The 21,250-nt window shown below is 37.5% G+C and overlaps 1 protein-coding gene across 15 annotated transcripts in view; it reads left to right on the forward strand.

The window, feature by feature from the left end:
• LOC136866457 (nuclear pore complex protein Nup98-Nup96) overlaps positions 1 to 21,250 on the forward strand; it is a 274,665-nt gene that overhangs the window by 104,565 nt on the left and 148,850 nt on the right. For 10 of the 15 annotated variants that reach the window (XM_067143423.2, XM_067143430.2, XM_067143427.2 and 7 more), the window contains 2 exons: positions 13,261 to 13,335; positions 17,353 to 17,424. In XM_067143423.2, coding sequence (XP_066999524.2) covers positions 13,261 to 13,335; positions 17,353 to 17,424 — 147 coding nt within the window. Of the gene's footprint in view, positions 1 to 9,394; positions 9,522 to 13,260; positions 13,336 to 17,352; positions 17,425 to 21,250 lie in introns of those variants that run through there. The other 5 variants (XM_067143432.2, XM_067143433.2, XM_067143424.2 and 2 more) reach the window with 2 other exon arrangements.

A 21,250-nucleotide genomic window follows, 5' to 3' on the forward strand; every position in this document is an offset into this window, starting at 1 on the left:
CATTCTTTGATATGATTGGTATTTTTAACTGTATGATGTTTGTGTCATTATTGGAATTGAATTTCAAGCTGAGATAACATGATACTGTATAGGCTTTTGGGCTTATGCCATGTCAAGAAAATAAGGTGAAATTCTTTACGTTTCGCAGAGAACTGTGCTATGCGTCGTCAGAAGAAAATCTCGACTGTCCACGGGAAAGGCTTCTTAAACAATGTTTTTTAAAAACTGAGACGTTATAATAGAATTGGAAATGGTATGTTTATTCGTCACCAGATGGCTCCCCGGACGTGGCACAGGGCTAGCGTTCGAAGAGGAAGCTGATAGAACCATCAGAATCAGTCTAAGAGGGTCGCATAACATGTGTACGTAACATATGAAAAGGGAACGGATTTATATATACTGGTAATTATTGAAATATGTACATATATATTTAGTTATTTTTATAGAAATATGGAATTATATATTGCGCCGTTCCCGCGTCCAGGCATGGACTCAAGAGATCCTGACTAGCTCTAAGTTCAATTAATCTGGTGACTGAGTTCTACGGGTGTGAGTTCCGTAATAGAAAAACGTCCAGGTCGATTAATGGTAGTTTCTAACTAACGCAGAAAGACGTCTCTTACTCGTAACTAGTTAGGTACCATATTCTTATTAACTCTTATAGAAATTGTCGTCGCTTGAAACTACTACAGTCTTACAACTAATTCTTATTCTAAGAACACAGAGAAAGAGTGTTTAGGTTTCACTATTCCATATTAATTTAAAATATTAAGTCAAATATTCAAGAAAATTATCTCAAATTTTTACCAATGAAGTCGTTCTTGAAATGAGTGACTCATTGTCTACCCTATAGTCTATATCCGTCAACAACTTCCAGAAAAATTACATCTTCCGAATTCATCCTAAATAAATGTCTTCTCGGATCATATTATTTCCTTTCATAAGCCCATTAATCTCCAAAATCATAAATTATTAGCATAAACTTCATGTAACATCTGGGAATTTTTTGAAAAAGCTATGTTTTCCTTCGTATACAACTCACCTACAAAGCTGGGTGATAACAAAATAAATTAATGTGAATACAGATAATGGTATTTACATGTGCCATACTGGCAAGAAAATAAACATTAAAATCAAGTATACTAAGAATATAGGATGCATCCTCAAAGAAGAAAATAAAAATTGTATTAACTACTATTTACAGTATTTCTAGTGACACACTCTTGAGAAAATAAAGAAACGCTAGTAGAATTGCCGATTTTTAATGTTCAGTCAAGAAATGGAGTTCAAGTTGTCTGAATCAATTATTCTGGGGATCAGCATTAGATTCTGTTAGTTACCACCTAATCCTTACTCTATAAACTGTCACATTACTCAATTTTCACTGACTGTTTGTCTAGATGCAGGTTTAGGACTCTCAATGAGGCTATCACCAAGCTCTTCTTCAGATTTGATTTGACAAGTACTCTCTTGTATGTTTTACATTTTAAACATTCACTTCTGCCTACTTAGTTGCCTCTTAGACGCTCATATTTCCTTGTGTCACACATCATGAGCCAAGCTACGTCCATTGTAAGTCGTAATCACCCTACAAGTAACATTATCGCAAGATTTAATTTATGAACTTAAGGTAATATGACCTTAGCTTATTGATTATCAGACTACGTGCGTACATGGTTGCAAAAAAAAAAAAAACAAAAAAACGTCACCACACATATCATATGTAGCTTTCATAACACATACTATCAACGGAAAATCTACATGGTCAGATGACACTATCTCCGACTAAAAAAAAAATTAATTCTCTTTTGAAAATCTAGGTCACCAGTGATCAGCCTATAGGTTGAAATTTATCCAGAAATAAAGTTATACACCGTGAGAATTTTCAAGATCATCCTAAGTAAATCAGCGAAAGCTCAAATCTTATCTTGAGTACATATATGATTCTCTAGGTAATCCTAACATGGATGAAAAAAACATTGCACTACTCGTCTCAAGATCATATCCTAAGCTATGTACAATGCGTAAGATCCAGAATTATTACATGGAATTGGCGAGAATTCTGTGACTCCCTCCGAAACATCATTTGGAATGACTAGATCTCACTTCGCACCACTATGACTATTTCTCTCTCGAAGAAAACAATAACTACCACCATCATAAATCATTAACATCCATATATCATATCTATGACGCGTTAATATACACATATTTCATATATAACAACTCTTTCACTTCATCATATGTAAATCACAACCTTAACTTACACATCAACGTGCCGTGACATTCATAAAATGCCTACTTTACTTACTACTGTCATAGTGCCAAATTTAACATGAACTTGGAGTAGTCGACTGCCATATTCCTTCATAAAACACATCCTATATACGATCTCGAACTGATTGACATTGCTTAAATTAGGACACACAGGTATTAATGCCAACTTCACGCACTACTCAACACTGGTAATAATAATAACTCTCGCTGTCTCTCCTCACATATCACTGGAAAACATTACGATCGCACAATCACTTGGTGACTACGCCTACAAGTGGAATTAACATACCATATGGATGAATACCTACTTCCAATCACATCAGCAATACGTTTATCCACGCACAGTCTTAGCACAAAACAACCATCAACATGCAATAAAAGAAATAATATACTCTTACTTACGAAAACGACTTAGGTAATGGACTTAGCTTTGCTCAAGATGGTCTCGATGTTTCCTCATCTCCGGTCATCTGAGATTAGGATCTCGTCATCTGGTTCCTCCACAAGTGGTCGGGTACATCGTAGCTTCTCAACACTGATCACAGGTCATCCGGGACAGCTAACATAGTATCGCCTCATCAGGATCCAAGCAGCATCGCCTTGCTTCCTTACAGACCCATGGTGAAGACTCGTGCGTATGAAACAGAACAATAATAGAATATTTGATTCATTGCTGACATCTTCCAATTAATATATCTCTTGCGTTGCTCAGATTGCATAGATTTCGTTGGGGTACAGTTGATCCAATAAACTAGTTCAAAATCGACTAAGACAGATGTTCTGTATATATTCCAATTTGAAAATGAATTTCTTTCCGCTATCTTTTTATTGGCGTAAATGCACTCAACAACTGGTCAGTAGGTGTCCTTCAACATTAAACAGTATCGGGAAAATTTTATTGAGGACCTGCGCCACTTCGTGACGTAGTTCTACTGTAGTCTATTTATCTCTTCTTTTTGCGTATTTAATCTCCCGCGCAGCGTTTAAATCTTGATATCAGCAGATTGGCGTGTAGTCGCAAATTATCTTTCGTTTCCAATTTATGGTATTTAGCTCCGCTGGATAATCCCTTTCAAATCTAGTCTTGCGTCTTCTTAACACATCGAAGTCAGATTATATAATAAATGATGAGCATTTTTTTTCTTGAATAATGGTTTTAAATAATGTCCATTTGTCATTTTTTTCTGCGCCTTCTATACGCGGTCATTTCCGTAACCGACCGACGAAAAGACTTACGTTTCGGCCCGTACTGACGTTAAATGCATTTTATTTGACATTTTGATCGCAGAGACTCCATCTTTGTTACTACAGCTCTTAAAAAGAACTGTGAAACGGCACAATATGGACTTAAAATAACACATATAACATTAATTTCTATTTAATATCAAAGTTCAAAGAAACTAAACAAAGTAGATCTACATGCAACATAATGTTGCACTTCTCATTTTAATATATTTGAAGAACACACAATCTTTTATTCTGTTACCAAAACAGTGGATTACAAAATGTTTAAGTGTTGGAAAGTGAATCTTCTCCTATTATCTCCAAGGACAGATTTATATCGACTGAAGCTGCGTTCAACATCGGAAGAGGTAATGGGTGCATAATTCAACTTCACAATATCTGCTGGGGTTAAATCCGATGTTAACTTTTACACTTAAATCTCCACACAGCATTGCAGCAACCTTTGTCATTTCTTCATATCCAGGGTTCTTTGAAAGTACAGTGGCCATCTTCATGTTTGCTACATCTGCAACTTTACCTGTACCACGAATTAGTTGTTCCACAGTTTTATTCATAATTTCACAACTTTTAGAAAGTGAGTGATGCGAGTTTTGGAGCCTTTTCAGTGGTTTTTTTTTTTTTTTTTAAATGCATGAAAAATGATGCCAAATGTAACATCAGTCATTTCTCACACTTGTATCGCAGACAACTGTTTTCGCGGCATCAATTGAGGCCGCATCTTCAGAGTCCATGGCATGCAGAACGTTCTTAATACAGTCTATATATTCAACATAATATTCAACCGCTTTCAGCCACGTACCCCACCTAGATAGAATCGGCTTAGGCGGCAATGGAATCTCTGGGTACATTTCTTTCAAAAGATGAACTCTTCTGTGGGCTTTGAGAAAAACTTTTTTCACTGAAGAAATCAGTAAATCTACTTTGGGGTAACTGCTTCTTACCACTTCTGCAACACGATGAAAGGCATGTGCTACACATGTTAAATAAGTCATCTTAGGATATACAAAACATAATTCTTCTCCGGCTTTCATCATATAAGGTGCGGCATCGCTAATAAAGAGTAACACTTTATTATACTTAACGCCCTGTCGCCAGAGGATACCCATAGCCTCATTGAACAGTTATGCTATAGTTTTGTTATTGCACTTTTCTAGACCATCCCAGTGTAAGAGAATCCGTTTACAATAATCTTGCAGTAGTGAGTGGTAGCAGAGCGTTGTTTTCACTACTGCAAACTCAACAAGAAGAACACAGACATAACAAAGAAACACATAAATAGCAAAATGAACCCAAATCACAATTACTTACCATGATGGCAGTAGCACAAAATACAATGCGTGGAGGGCCAGAATATGAAGGATAAAAGGAATGCATCCTAAAATTAACGCTTGAAAGGTTGCTAGGTCAATATTACTCACTACTAAATAAGAAGCAAGATTAAAAGTAAATTTAAAAAATTGCCTTAATAAATTACACTTGAAATTTCATTTCATATATATGTACAATCAAATCATTTTTTTTTTAAACCAATAACTCAAAGAAAATTAAATTGTGAAATAATACTTCATAATGAATTTTAAATGGACATAAATGAAGCTGATATCTACATAGGCTTCTTTAAAGACTTAAATATTTGGAAGGTTTAAAAACCTATATCTTTAAATAATCCTGTAAATAATGTTTAATTAAAGTATGGAAAAACTAAAATATTTAAAAAAGAAAAATAGGTTGCAACCAATATAATTTATAAATACTTGAACTGTAAGATAGATTATCATCTTAACCCATTAGTGCCTGAATTAATTTTTTCCTGAGATTTGCTGACTTATTGTGTTTTGCAGCATGTTTGAGAACAAAATAAACTAATAAAACAAGTTTCAGAATTTTGGAATCGATAGGTCATAAGATATTTGACGTTGCCATTTGGTAACGCTAGGCGCTTGCACTACCTATTTTTAAACAGTGAGTTTTGAAAGTCGAATTTAGGTTGCAAAGTGTTTTTTTTTTTCTTCGTTTTCGTGCAATAACACTGTTGAAATATCTTAGCATTATTTATTGTAAGAATATGGAATATCAGTTTTTATTCACATCACGGTAAAAAAATTAGAATTATTGAACAAAGGAGAAAATATTTGTTTACAGTATATAGACACATATGTACAGTTCATTGCCTGTCAAAATAAAACACTCACTGGAACAATAGAATAAAATCAAAAATACGAAAAAGAAGAATCAAAGAACTTCAGATGCAGTTACAAACTATTAGTCTATACTTTCGGAGGCATATAAAAGCCCACCCTCAATACTTGCACGTTAGCCACAGAGATAGAGAATGACAATCTTTCACTGTCTTCATATCCTGTGTGTCCCAATAAGAACGCTTGGAGGGCAACCTATTATATCCAGAAATGAAAAGTATGGCGACAAAGCAGCGAATTTCATCAGAAGTTATTTGTGGGTCCGTACAATTTAAAAACACCCCATACATTTTAGACTCTCGAACTAAATGTTCGATCAGCTGGTTATCTGTAAACAATTAAAAAATGTTAACAACAGTCATGGATTTTCACTTGCTATAACTAGGCTCCAGAAATGTCAACAGTCGCCCAATATTGAAATCAGCCCCATCGGTCTATCTTGGTTTTTATATGATTTATTATTTCCTCTATCAGTTATCCGCTCTTTCACAGCATCGGGTATTGAAACAGATCTTGCATCAGTAGACAGAAAAGGCACTCCGTCCTCTGGTAACACACCTTCACCATCGTAACTAATCCAGATTCTTTCTTTATTTACAAGCTTCATTTCAGCACTGACACATAACTTTCGAGAGAGAGATTATCAACAAGCCCACCATCATCTTCATCACCAGGAGCCCTCGTCTGTGAGTACATTTACATAGGGCGGTTCCACAAAAATATCAACATCGAGATCTTCAGTCAATAGCATATCCAGTGCTTCTAAAAGGGAAAATCCCTTCCTGAAATGAAGATGTATGAATCAGTATAAAGTATCATGATCTGACAGCTGCAGCTATTTTACTGAGTATTAACGCCTAGCGTTGCCATATGGCAACGCTAATGATTCAACAAGCACTACTACGGCATTGCGCGCCCGTACTGTTTCAAATGCTTACAACACATATGATGAAGTGTGCACAACCCTACTGTAAACATAATCCAATGAAAGAACTTCACTTATAGATTTTATATCCTTCGTACGTGACGCCGGCAGCCATTTCGAAGGAATCTTAAAATAACCAAGAGTCCACCAGTCTTTGTGTCACAACAATAGATTTTAAAACGAAATAAACATGATTACTAGATTCTACAAACTCTTCTCTAACTGTCGGATGACACCACAATCTTCCAGATTATTTCTTGTTGCCTACAGCATTGAAAGAAAAAGGTGTGAAAATCGTTGCCATATGGCAACGCTAGGCGCTAATGGGTTAATAATAATACCCACTTGATAATTAGTATACGGGCCCGCAACTACTAACACTGTTTAAAATTGAAATTTGCAATACTTCTGAGATTAATAATTACGGGCAGCACACAAGGACACGTGCTAAAACAGACTGTGGCTCCAACCGCAAATAAATATTTCACAATTAAATGAATGAAGATTGAGTGACAATAAATAAATAAATAAATAAATAAATAAATAGCAGAAAGCTTTCCCAACTAAGTCGTGCCATTGCTAAATTCAACGGTTATAACACCTCATTCACAGAACGCATCATTAACAAATGTAAACATAGACTAAAGACAACAATAACCAAAGAAAGACCTAACTCTGCCCTATTCGCCACCTTCACCTTTAACGAAAACATACACAGTGTAACGAACGTTTTCAAGAAACATGATATTAAAATTTCGTACAGAACCAGCAATAGAAACATAGATATAGTTCACAAATCCAAATCAATTAACAGATCCGCCATTTACGCAAAGTCAGGTGTTTACCATTTTCAATGCAATAACTGTTTTTCCTCATACATCGGACAGACCGGGCGTAGCTTCAAAGATACTTAGAACACGTCAATGCCATCAGATATAACAGATTTTCTGCTATAGGCCAACACATATGTGACTTAAAGCATAATTTTACTACCATAGAACAAGACCTAGAAATTCTCAAAAACATAAATAAAGGCCCTTTACTCGACGTTACGGAGAACTGTTTCATTCACCTAGACCAATTTTTTAACCCTAACTTAAAATTTTAACGAAATTTCAGAAAAATCCAATATCCTTTTCGACTTCCTAATCGAAGTCTTTAGAGGTATAAAAACCACGGGAGGAAAATTGATCCTTCACGCTCTCCACAGCACTCTTTTACGTCCCACACCACTACCACTACCACTCTGCCCTCCTGACCCGCCTTAAACTCCGCCTCCCTACCCCTCTCCTCTCCCCATTCCCCCTCCCCCCCTCCGCCCTCCCCTTTCCACCCCTCTCACTCTACCTCCGTTACTCAGTCACACCCATCTCACTTGTCCACAACTCTTCTCACACTACACACACAGCACGCTGAACAAGGTGAGTCTCGTATCCTATCATCCTTGGCCGCGACTCCATTTAGATTTCCATTTCACTAACTTAGTTTTTCTTTCCTTTCTTTTAAGATTGACCACCCTTGTTGAGCTGAGACTAATTTGAAGATCAACCTTATTCAGTCGCTTAACATCAGGTGTCCCGGCCTTGACAAAATCTTTTTGTTGGTCTTGCCAATTTCATATAACATCGGACCTGGACTTATGTGCCTTAATTGAACAACAACAGAAGAGTGGACATTTTTACTACATTGTTTTATTATCACATTCAGACTTTTATGTTCAAAGCATCAGACCAATTTTATGCACAATACTCACCCATCAAACTACTACGCTTTTATGTGTCGCATCACATCATATTTTACTCATTTTCTTCTAGCCTTTAAGGAGAAAAGCAGTCCATCATTTGTATTCAGCCATGCAAGAGTCATTTATGGAATTTTTATGATATGTACTTTGCCCATTTGTGATTTTTGTAGCTGATGATGACGCAATAAGCGTCGAAACCGGTTCTAATAATATAATAAATAATATGTTGTGAACATCTTATAAAACACGTTTTGTATTGAAAAGGTTGAACCTTACTTAATTCTAATTGTGAATAAGGTGGATACAAATTTTAATAAATTGTAAACTAACCGTTAACCGTTGTCGAAAAGGTTTGCAAAATATAGGCCAAATCCACAATATGATCACTCACTCTAAATAATTCACGGCCGTACGAGATCTGCTGAAATACTTATAATTTCCAGTACTTATTTGTGTGGGATATCCACTTCACAACATAGCTTATGTATCTGTTGACATTCAGGCATTGCTTTCTAACTACACTAATAAATCAAAATTTTGGTTGGAGCTCACAGATATAGAAAAAGGAGGCCTAGCCTTAGTCGTCTCACACACTTAACCAGGAGTATTCCACTTCATTTCTAACACGCTCCCGCTATCCCAAAATGTCTTCCCACGGACACGGCTGAACACAGCCATCTTGAACGGTGGCACTTAAGCAACTGGCTTCCTTGCTCCCAGAGAAGACTGAAGTGAGCCTGCTCGCAGTGCACTGAGCAGAAGTTTACACTGCGCTAGCGCGCAGCTTATCGATCGACTTATTGAACAAATAAAGAGGATCCAGCAATGATACAATAATTGGAGATGTAGTTTAAATTAAATATGAGAGGTAGACTCCATAACAGGCGAGCGTTCCAAACAATGGGCGATAATGGTAGATAACAGTTCAATACATAAGCAGACGTGCCCAAATAAATATTCGTAGATATTTTCATTTTACAGTTCATACTCAGCTCGAGGAAGAAGGCACTAAAGAAAGAATCTAAGGCGCCATGACGACCTGGTGCCCGGGATTTATCATGCCCTGATGTACAGTATACAACTGGCCAAACATTCTGGGAACAGTTTTATATCTACTGCTGCGGCACTGCAGGTTGGTTTTGTTTTAATGTCTGTTTATATCTTTAAGCAAGATGTTCTTGGTTGGCAGTGCCATTATTACAGCCTTGTCTATTACACAGCATATTGCATCAGTTACACCACAACTGGGGGCTCATTTGGATGAATGTCGGTTCTTCACTTCATACTGTCATGAATGTCTTGCACTCTTAATTACAGTATCATCTTGCTCATGTTCATGTCCGTTATTTGACAAAATTTATGTTCGGACTATTCAGGCTTCCAAGTTGTAGTTGGTGACACATGAACTGCTGCAGTCTCACAATGCCAGTATTTCTGTGTTCTCTACCTGTTGGCTTTGTTGGAGTGATATCGGTAAGATTCATGTTCAAGAATTTGTTTCTGACGAATTTACAAGTCTTGCCATAATTTGAAGATTTAGTAGCGAACTTAATAATGGGTAACGAACCGGAACAGATCCAGACTGACTTTGTCAAGAACAATTCCAGAGACTTTTATCAGACCTTCAAGAGAAAACTCAAAGGATACCAAGCGTCAAGTTTGAGCTTCGGAAACGAACAGGGTAAAATCGCACTGAACAACCAAGAAAACTGTGATATACTAGCCAGATACTTCCACACTCTCTTGAATTGTCCTTCCCCAACCTCTACACTAGAATTTCCAGACATACCAGAGAACTCAGAAGATGACGAACCGCCAACAAAGGAAGAAGTCAAGGAAGCTCTTGAAAACCTAAAAAACAACAGGGCAAGTGGAGAGGACTTAATAACGGCAGAAATGTTGAAATGGGCAGAACCGGAAATCTTAGATGATCTTCACCGAATCATCTAGGAAATCTGGGAGAAGGAGACAATCCCAGAAGAATGGAAAACAGCACTTATCCATCCGCTGCATAAAAAAGGTGACAAGCAGGATGTCAACAACTATAGGAGCGTGTCCCTCCTCCTGATTGCCTATAAAATCCTCTCAAAGCTGCTTCTTAATAGAATAGAAGTGAATCTGGACCAACAACTAGGGGAATACCAAGCAGGGTTTATGAAAGGCCGCTCCTGTATCGAACAAATATTCAACCTGAAGTCAATACTCCGCCACAGAATTTTGAATGATAAGAAAATTGTGGTGTAATTTGTAGAATTCAAAAAAGCCTTCAATTCAGTGGACACACACACTTTGGATAAGATCATTAGAGAATTTGGAGTCAAAACCAAACTGGCAAATATAATCAAAGAGAGCCTAACAGGCACAACCTCCAAGGTAAAATTCTTCGGGCATCTCTCACAATCATTTGAAATCAAGATAGGCGTGAGGCGAGGGGATGGAGTATCCCCACTCCTATTCAACTGTGTCCTAGAAAAGATAGTGAGAATATGGAACTCAGAACTTGAACATCAAGGGATAATCCCGATCTGTCTACGGAGAAAATCAGGTGGGATTAAAGTCAACTGCTTGGTTTTTGCTGATAACTTGGCTATACTATCAGAAAGTCCAGAGGTCGCAACCATCCAGATTAACCTCTTGGAAAGAATCGCCAGCCAAACAGGACTGAGGATCTCAGCAGAAAAGACCAAATTCATGACGAACATCAAAGATGGACCAAAATTCCTGGAAACAAAGATAGGACGGATAGAAAGGGTCAAGAAGTTCAAGTACCTTGGTGAGACAATACAGGAGAATGGACTAGAAAAAGCTGCAGTGGAAGATCGGATCTTAAAAATGAAGAGAGCATACAGCTTGACAAAAAGCAACTACAATAAGAAGTGCTTATCTTGGAATTCCAAATTAAAACATTAGAACACCATGGTCAAAACAGAATGCCTGTATGCCAGTGAATGCCTGTCCATACTGGAGAAGCTAGAGGTCCTGGAAAGAAGAATCTTCAGAAAAATTATGGGAGCTGTCCAAATTGAAAGCGGATGGAAACTTCGGAGTAACAAAGAAGTTTACCAGAAGGTGGAAAGAATCTGAGACCGTGAAGAAAAGGAGGCTGGCGTTTCTTGGACATCTATACAGAAGGAATGCAAACAGACTTACCAAACAGATATTTGATTACTTCTGGAGAAAAAAGACCACTACAGCATGGATTAAGGAAACGAAGAAGGATATGGAAAGGTTAAGCATCATGGAAGACCAGCTGTTTGAAAGGAATATGTTTAGGAACACACTGAAGAATTTGGAAGGTGTTCAAGCCGGAGAAAGAACTAGGAAGACCGGAAGAGCCTGGACAGATGAACAACGGAAGCAGGCCAGTGAACGCATGAAGGAGTATTGGACACAGAGAAAACTTTGCATGAAGAGAAAGAAATGAAGTTGTAGCGTGATCCTTAGTGGTCCATTCGCTTGTTTAAAAAAAAAAAAAAAAAAAAAACAACAACACCCATAAATGGTCATCATCAAAATGAGAGCATAAATGTTTGCAGGCAAGAAGTAGCAGGTAAAAGGATCATTGGAAAAAATATTGTAAGCGGAATGTCCAAAGGTAAAATTACATAAGTGAAATGAGGTGAAACTGTTGAAAGTTCTAGAACTTGCTGAATGTGTGTGGAGACTGGGATTTTCCATTTGCAGCATGGGATATCAGGTACCTTGTTCGAAGGGAAAGGGACAATGGATCATGGTATAAAGAACAGGACATTCATCAGTAGAGGAGAGTGGAAAACGCTTATTGACAGTACATGGAAAACAGGAACTGTAAGATGATAATGATGATGAATCTGAAAGTGTTTTCCAGGGTTCAATTTTTTTTGAAATAGGGATGTGCAGGTGTAAATCTGACATACTGCAGAATTATAATCGGGTGCTTGGTGTGCAGCCAAAATTCAATTATGATAGGAAAACGATTATTACAGGCTGGGAAGTCATCCTACAAGAAAGCATTTGAGCTGTATGAAATTCTTTAGTAACCATAGAAATGAGGTTAATAAGAAGAAACCTAAGGCATTTGGCATAGCATCCTGAGAGCTGTGCACTGCGACACTCCTTTTGTAATGTTGGATATCAGGACCTTAAAATACCATGACATGCATACATACAACAGTGAACAAATGAATTAGAGATACCCGGCTATTAGCGTGGTGTAGAACCAACTTGCGCCCTGATGATGGTGGCAGTGTGGATCGGCATGGGCTCAAGAAGACACTGGAAGCATTGGAAAAATATCCTGATCCATGACCGTTGCGCAGCTTCGAGTAATGCATGGAGTTTTGTCGGAAATATATTCAGGTCGTGCACATCCCTTTGACAGCATCTCATATGAGTACTAGATAGGATTGGGGGCTAGGCAAGCATTCTCATGTCCATGGAGTGTTAGTTGAACCAGTCCACACAGTTTGGGAGTGAATAGAGAATGTAGTGTATTGCTGTAAGTGTAAGTCTCCTGCTGGTGCTGAAGGTGAACAAATGGGTGGATATGACATGACAGCAGGTTCGTGTATTGTTCACTGGTGAGGCGTAGGTAGATATGCCAAGAGCTGCATCTCATCCCACATGAAGAGTCTCCACATGACAATACCACCATCATTAGCCTGAACTTTGCCCTGTTGGCAAGAGGGTTCCATTGCCTCCGACGGTGTTAACATTTTTTATAAGTTTTATTTTAATATGTGTTGTAAAATACTATACAATTTTATGTAACTTAAAATATACTCCACAATATAACCAAAAGGAAAAACTGTTTAATTCATTGTTATGCAGCTACATTAGAAAATATGTCAAAATTGTCTGATTTCATACCATTTGACGGTGTTTTCTTTCAGGTTTTGGAAGAAAGGCTGCCACAACTACTACCACAGGCAGATTTGGCGACTTAAAAATTATGTCACTTGAAACAGGTATCCGTTATTTTTGCCAATGAGTTTTTCATGAATATTTATAAATTATCAGGTACATGACAATACAGTAAAACCTCATTAGTGCATTCCTCATTTACAAATTTTCGCGCTTAGTATGTCATAAATTCTAAGTCCCAATTTTCATTGTATTAAATCTATATCAAAATACCTCGCTATCATGTCATGAATTTTCGCTATTACCGTTAGGACGATCACATTATTCCTAGCCCTGAAAATGTTATTTGTCATCCCTTGTGAAATTCAATTCGGGTAACGTTTTCTAGTCATTGTATAATTAAAATATTTTATTGCTTCCTTGTTCACAAATTCTGACATTTAGTTAATGTACATATTCACGCTGTGATCAATCTCTAGCCAATACGTACACATTTGCATAAACTTTCATCCAGACGTTTCAAACGTCTTCTAGTCATTGCAAAATAAAAATAATTTATTTGCTTCCTTGTTCACAAATTCTGGCTTTTAGTTCATGTACATATTGTAAACTATGTAAATATGTAATAAGCATAAAACCATTGTATTTAGTATTTGATATTAATTTAAGTTTAGTATTAAGTTCCAATGTCAATAGATTTAAGACTTGACCTTAAGATTAGTATTAGGCTGATGATGCCCAAAACTAGGGCAAAACATGTCCCTAACTAGTGTTGATATTTCATGTAGAATTTAATCACTTCAAAATATAATTGTATTGAATAGGTGGACACAGTAATTTTATTCAAGAAAGAATTTACTTATTGTATCTTCAATATGGGACAAAATGGGATTAGTTACTTGTACTTGTAAGATCCATCACCACAGTTGTGTGATTACGGAAAAAGGACTTAATACCTGAACTTCGCAGGGTAAGTTGCACGTTTGGGGAGCAAGCCATTAGCCTCAAGAATGTTCACTTTTGCTTGCCAGCAAGATTGCTGAATAACAGAATGAGTCTATTTGTATTGTATTTCGCATACCATTCAGACGTTCGAATTTTTTTTTTTTTTTTTTTGAGTGGTACAGTGAAATTTTGTTCCTATAGACTATATAGGAACATAATTGTGTGAAAATTACTAGTGTGGTGTATATTTGTCTTTTGATGGCCTATTTATGGATACGAAAAAAGGCGTGAAATTCCTTGCTAATGAAGACAAAATTAAAATCTTTTAGAAAGTGGACTGGCATCAACATCTTAAGTGAGCAGAGGTCACGAATGTTGAATTCGCACCTTTAAGTTTTGACTTGATCATTCGACTTGGTCGAAGATTTTTAAAAACGGCGGTCAAAGTCATTCCTCCCGATTCCTCCCAGTCGCACATGGTAGATTGTAACCTCCAATTCATTGTCTGAGAGTGTGACCAGAAAATGATGTTCAATAACCCACTGCTCCAAAATAAAAGGCTTCTACTAACATTTGTTTTAGAAAGAGAGTGATGTGCAATAATACTTGGATATTTTTATTGACCCCAGTGATATGTTTTCATATTTGTTAATTGGTGTTTTTCACATCTTTCAGTGGACTTATTTTATAAGCCCCAGCAGAAAAGGTTTTTCATATTTTTTCTCTTGTGTTTTTCACACCTTTTAGTACTTGCCTGTCATCTTGGTAGATATAGTTTTCCCTGTACCCGTGGAAAAAACGACTTAAAATGCCGTCATGTCAGAAAAAATCGCGTCTAGTGTTTCATATCCTGGATAGTTTTTATTCGTATATTCAGTAGTACGTTTTCTTGCTTAACACGCTCATTTTTGTTGTCCTTGGCAGAAACGTCTTAACGAGGTTTTACTGTTGCTGATTTTTCATGTGTATTGCTCTATTTTCAAGCATTTTACAGTCTCATCATATTGCACATTTGTCATTTTACATTTTTTATGAATTTTTATGTACCGTACTTCTCCGAATCCAAGATAAGCCCCACTTTTTCCTTCAAAAATTAAATCAGGCTTAAAAAGTGCTTTGTGACATTATGAGTGCTTTTCTTGTACAGTATGCATTTTTAGACTATCTTTGTCTTCATGCCAACGCAAAACTTTAGGTTTGCTGTATTATCTTGCGGCTTCATTTCCGCATGTTTAATAACAATTAACTTCAAATTTGGCATCATAATATCGATGAGAACACATTGAAAATTTGTCGGCAATCCCTGTTCCCTATGGGAATCACCATCTATGTCATCGTCTAAAACACGACGATCCATAAAGAAAAACTGTTACTTTTACTCTAAGTGTCGGGTACAGCAGATGTGTTTTATAACTTTGCAAGTGAGTAGCATGGCCTTACTAAGAATTTGAAGGCTCGCATGTTTTGATGCCATTCTGCGGATACGAGAAATGTTTTTGTAGAGGCTAAAAGAATGTCATTCTCTCTTCACTATTTCCCCAAGAACCAGTGACGTTACACAGAGGCGCTGTACAGTCGATTGCTGTGACTAGCGATGTATAGGCCTAATAAAGATGCAGACGTTAATGGTTAACAAGTTAAGTTTCCCAAAATGGAACCATAATTTAATTTCACAGATTGTGAATATTTAAAGTATTAAAGCTCTTCAGGACTTTTCAGTTGTGAAATTACTGCGTTCTGTCCCATTGTTGCAGTGGGATTGTCGGTTATTTATTTGTTCTTGTATATTCAACTGTACTTGGGAGAAACTTAGAATATATTTCAGTATTTGATATTATCAAATGTTTTGAATCTTTTCAGTAAACGTCTGGCATACATGTTTTGATTGGAACAGTTTTCTTTATTGCATGTTGTATTTAATCCAAAATATTTTTTCATTTTGTACCGAACGGAGTGGCCATGCGTGTTAACACGCTACGGCTGTGGAACCATGCTCTTCTTCATTTCGAGATAACTGGGTTGACACTTCACCATTAGCTGTCCTAGAAAAAGTTTTCTGTGGTTTCCCATTTTCACTTCCAAGCGAATGCTGGGACAGTTCCTATTCAGAGGCTTCAACCAAATTCTTCCACTGCCGTACCCATTTTCATTCGCCATCATTCATTTCATCTTCAGAGGCACCTCAACTGAAGTTGACAACAGGAAGGGCGTCCAGCTGTACAATTATGCCATTTAATTTTATCTCCCGTCATCCCTGACCATGTATCAGTTTCGGCAGACTGAAGAACCTACCAGCTATAAATTAACTCTGTCGAAAGTGAAGAGATGGCTTCAGATATTACAAAATAATAACATGTATTGGGGAACAGGACTAAGTGGTAGACATACATACAGACATTTTGAATGTTATGTGTCGAGATGCTCTATCTGCGCAGATTCAACTCTGGTGAGGTACAGTGTGCTCAGTGTACTGTCTCTCTTTGTATGGGCTTGATAGTTTTTTAAATCCATTTTGCTGTCTGTGGCATGCGTGACTTTGACAATAGGAAAGTGACGGAGGTATGAGCAGTGCTCTTAATGCCATTCCTTAATGCACCTAGTCCCTGTGATGCTGTGAAAGCGTTGTTAATAGGATTAGTTGGTGTACACATTTTGGCGAGTTTGGCAGACTGATACGTAACATCACTGTCCAGTCCGATGAGAAAAGCAGTGGGAACTACTTAATTCCTCATTTCCATAGTGTGCCTCTTCAGTGACACGTAGGCTACTTATGACAGCTGATGGAGAATCTGCTGAGGTTTGAACCAGCCTCAGGCTGAGGACTCGGCATACATATGCTCTATGCTGCTAAGAGTTAATTTCTAAGCAGAATTGTTAGTGTAGCAAAGTGAATTTTCTAGAATTTCGGGGTACACCCACCACTATCAGTATTGTTGCTATTAGGCCTGTGTAACCTTATGATATTTATTTTGATACATTAAAAATTAAAATTATCTCAGCTTACTTCATGACTTTATTTATCACTTTATACCATCTTGTCTTGTTTTTCACAGCTTTTTTAACTGCCTTTAAAGTTTTTCACTGATAATTAAGCATTTTCTGATGTCCTTAGGTATGTGTAATCATCACAGCTTTTCTTAACAAGTCAAAACTTCAAATATTTTGTTTTGTCACAGGTTTTGGAACAAAGGCTCCCACAACTACCACTTCAGACACATTTGGTGGTTCTGGAACATCATTTGGAATAGGTATCACTTTGCTCATCATTTATGTTTAGTGGTTTCTTAACTTAATACTTCTTTACAAGCGATAATCAATTTCCTTTCAGCAAACTCTTTCTGTTCTGCAGAAGTCACAACAAACATATGATCTGGTCTGAATATCCTCATTGATGCGCTTGGATCAGATTGGGTGCATTTACAAGATTTAAACTCACCAAGAAGGGGTTGTGCTAGATTAACGAACTTGGTAGCCGTGGTTATACATCTGAAAGATGACGTTGATTCAAATTTCCCGCAAATCGCCTTTGCGTACTGCTAGTAGCGGCCCCATGCTGTTGCACATCAGATTTGCTTTAAATACGGGCTGTGCTGTGCAAGAGCATTAGTTACCTGTGAGACTTAACGGAGTGACGGTGGCAAGAATGCCATTACGACGAAGAGGTCAGTATCAACATCTCACTGCGGTTGAACGAGGCCGTATATTAGAGCTACACGGAGGTAGATTTTTCCTTCTGCGCTATTGCAGAATGACTTGGCAGGAATGCTGGCAGCAGTGGTCACGAGAAGGTATGCTTGCAAGAAGACTGGGCTCCGGATGTCCCCGTTGCACCACCAAGAGTGAGGTCCGCCATATTCGGCGTATGAGGATGGTGTAGCAGACTGCGTCTGTAGCAGCACTTCGAGCGGCAGTTGGCACCATAGTGACGCAACGAACTGTTCAAAATTGGTTACTTGAAGGACAGCTCGGAGCCAGATGCCCTGCAGCGTGCATTCCTCTTACTCCAAACCACTGCTGTCTGCGACTTGTGGTGTCAAGCTATAGCCATACCTGGCACCTTTCCTGATTTAGGCGGGAGACTCCCACCTCCCGATTATTATTCAATTATTTCTCCCTATTTTGGCTCTTTTTTTTTTTTTTGAACTTCAAACATTTGTTTTCAAATCCTGCTATTTCAGCTTTTCTTACACTAGTGACCGGAAGTCGTTCGCTCATTGGTCGCTTTCAAACGAAATATCACAGTTTATTAATGCGAGAAATGTGCACAAATGTGCGATGTTTATTGAAACCTGTATATCCCGACGTGTATATTGATTGTCAATCTCTTGTTCTCGCGTGCTGTGTTCGTGTTCGTTCACAGTTCAAATCAGTCTAGTCGATTCTAGAGACTAGTCGCTAGACATGGAGTCTTTTTAGTAATTTAGTGACAGACTTTTAATGATAACGACTAGTGACTTTCCTAGAGATTTTAGGAGCCATTTGGAGACAATTCTGACTAATTTTAATTTATCTCAGTATAAATAACATAAAATTTTTGTCTGTACATTGCTAGGATATCTTATTCAGTTTTACCGTACCGACTATAATAATATTGGTGGTGATGGTGATTAAATTGTGAAGAATGAGAAAAAAGTCATGAAGGAATGATCGCTTGAATAATAACACAAGAGGGAGTCATGAAAAAAAAAAAGGAAGACTCACTTTACATTAGATGCTCTAATATCACAAAGTTGGAAGAAAACCAAATGTAAAGGCCTGCAATATAGAAAGCTCTTAAATTGGCCAACAATAACATTACATTGACCATTGTTTGTTGTGATGTGCTTTGTATATTCTGCTGCCATTTATCTCCAATAGATGGGATTACTGCTCCATATAGAGTATAACCTCCTGCCTGAATATTGACGGGAAGTAGCTGTGGAGTTAGAGATCTCTCTTCTTTAGCATGCCATTCCTCTGGTTTGTAAATTTTCTGATACTACTAGTATGTAACACACTGGATCATCATAGTATTCCAGCTGTTTGATCCCTACTTTGAGGCAGTGATTGGAATGAGCAGTGTGCACACTTAAATGGAATAATAACACAGGAGTGTTCACAGTTGTTTGTGGCCTGGTCATTTTAGCTCTGGAACTTTGAACTATTAGATCGACATCGTAGTACATAATGGAAATTCTAAGTTCCCATGGAGGGAATTAGATATTTTTCCACCAATAGAGCATATCAAAAATCTGATCAAAAATTAGATGTTCGCTTTTCAGACGTTTGCTCTATTAACCAGCGTTTCGTCTTAGGTCTGACACTAGACTCGTCAGAGTGGGATGTGTCAGACCCTACCCACTGACGCTGGGGTGTATGCAGGTGAACTTATCAGAAGCCTATTTATGAGGCACAGGGCCATTTTCTCCAAATCGAGCTAGACCTGGTATAAATTAAACCTGTTTAACTTTAGTACCTAGTTTAAACTTGCGTCCATTTTCTCCACCAATTTCTGACACTCGTTTAGTTTAAACGGGCGAGCTGTCGTTGGCGCTAACGTTGGCTGCACTGAAGGAATAGTCGAAGGCATTGTCGATTGGAATTGGCCAATCAGAGCCAGGTAATTCAATGACCGACGTTTTTGTAATATCACCTGTTTGTGGCAAATTAATGCTATCGTACGTAGTGAATAAAGAACAAATTCGGAGGGATATTAGCTTTACTGATAAATAAATTGTTTACATTTGTGCGAAGTGTTGTGCCATATAATTTTACCTATTGCTGTCTACAATTTCTTGGAACGCACTTTTACACCGGTATCTTATTTTTCTCTGTCATGCTTTACCATAAACAAGTACCGTGGGCCTAATACGTGTCTTTTGATGTCTGTATTGTCTTACGGAATACACGGGAACATTGAAATATTAAAGTCCTGGTCTTTCAGCAATTTGCCTACGGTATTCCTTTCTTCAGAAAATCAACATTTATGTGAATTTCAAGTAAACAAATTCCAAGCATGCTCGGGATCTATCTCCTATTAAAATCCATTGCCCTCGGCCGGGATCAATCCCACAAACCTTGGATCCAGCAGACAGACCACTGAGGGTGTATTATTTGGAGATGTATTACTTGATTCCATATTCGTTTATAACATAACCAAGTTTGCGATATGTCGTACTGTATGCATAATACTCTTCTCCCTATAGCATTAATATTTCTATTGCTGGTATGCTGGCAATAGTTACGATGAAACATTCTTAACTATAATTTATTCTATTACAAGTTTACTAGCAAGCATGAAACACTTTATTGTTTTTCTGATCCTATAAGTATATAATCTACCGGTAGCGATTAGAAATTGTATACCACCGCCTCTCCTACCGTGCCGGTCAACATTCTGATGGTAAAAATATTTTCGACAAACTGGATTCGAACCGTCTAGTCACGGATTCGGATGATGCTGACCTAACGATTTAGCGACCACAGCCACCTCATGAAGAGCGGACGTATTACACGACTTATGTAGGAATATTTTTATGCTTCACATTACAGTATTCATACCACCAACAGTATTTTATAGTTTATAATACTAGCAATTGTACCCGTGCTTCGCTACGGTATTCCAGATTGTATACGGATATCGAAGTAAATTACTGTACATGAAGTGAATAATAATTTTTAAATTGCATGTAAATTGGTGTTATCCGAGAAAAAGCATAAGGAGGTCCGCAGACGATGTTTCCAATGTAAAGTGCGAGTTGTGGAGTTGTGATGATAACGACAGGTGCACTTGTCTACCACAATTCATTACGTTTTAGAAACGTTGAATAGGGTGAAATTTGTGTAAGATTTTCACACAGTGCATTACTTTTCAGATACTTATGCGACAGCTTCAAACATAGAATTTGGCTCACATATGGCTACTGGGTGGGCCAATATTCGTGTAGAATTTGATGATCCCATGTTTCCTATAAGTGAATCAAGCCATCAATTGTACATGTACAAAGTGCAAAATTTAGGTAAATCCAGAAATATAGAAAAATTTAATGTATAAGGGATAGAGATACGACAAAAGGTCCTAGGACCGAAGTTGTA

This window comes from Anabrus simplex, chromosome 3 (assembly GCF_040414725.1).
Source record: "Anabrus simplex isolate iqAnaSimp1 chromosome 3, ASM4041472v1, whole genome shotgun sequence".
In the NCBI taxonomy this organism is placed as follows: domain Eukaryota; kingdom Metazoa; phylum Arthropoda; class Insecta; order Orthoptera; family Tettigoniidae; genus Anabrus; species Anabrus simplex.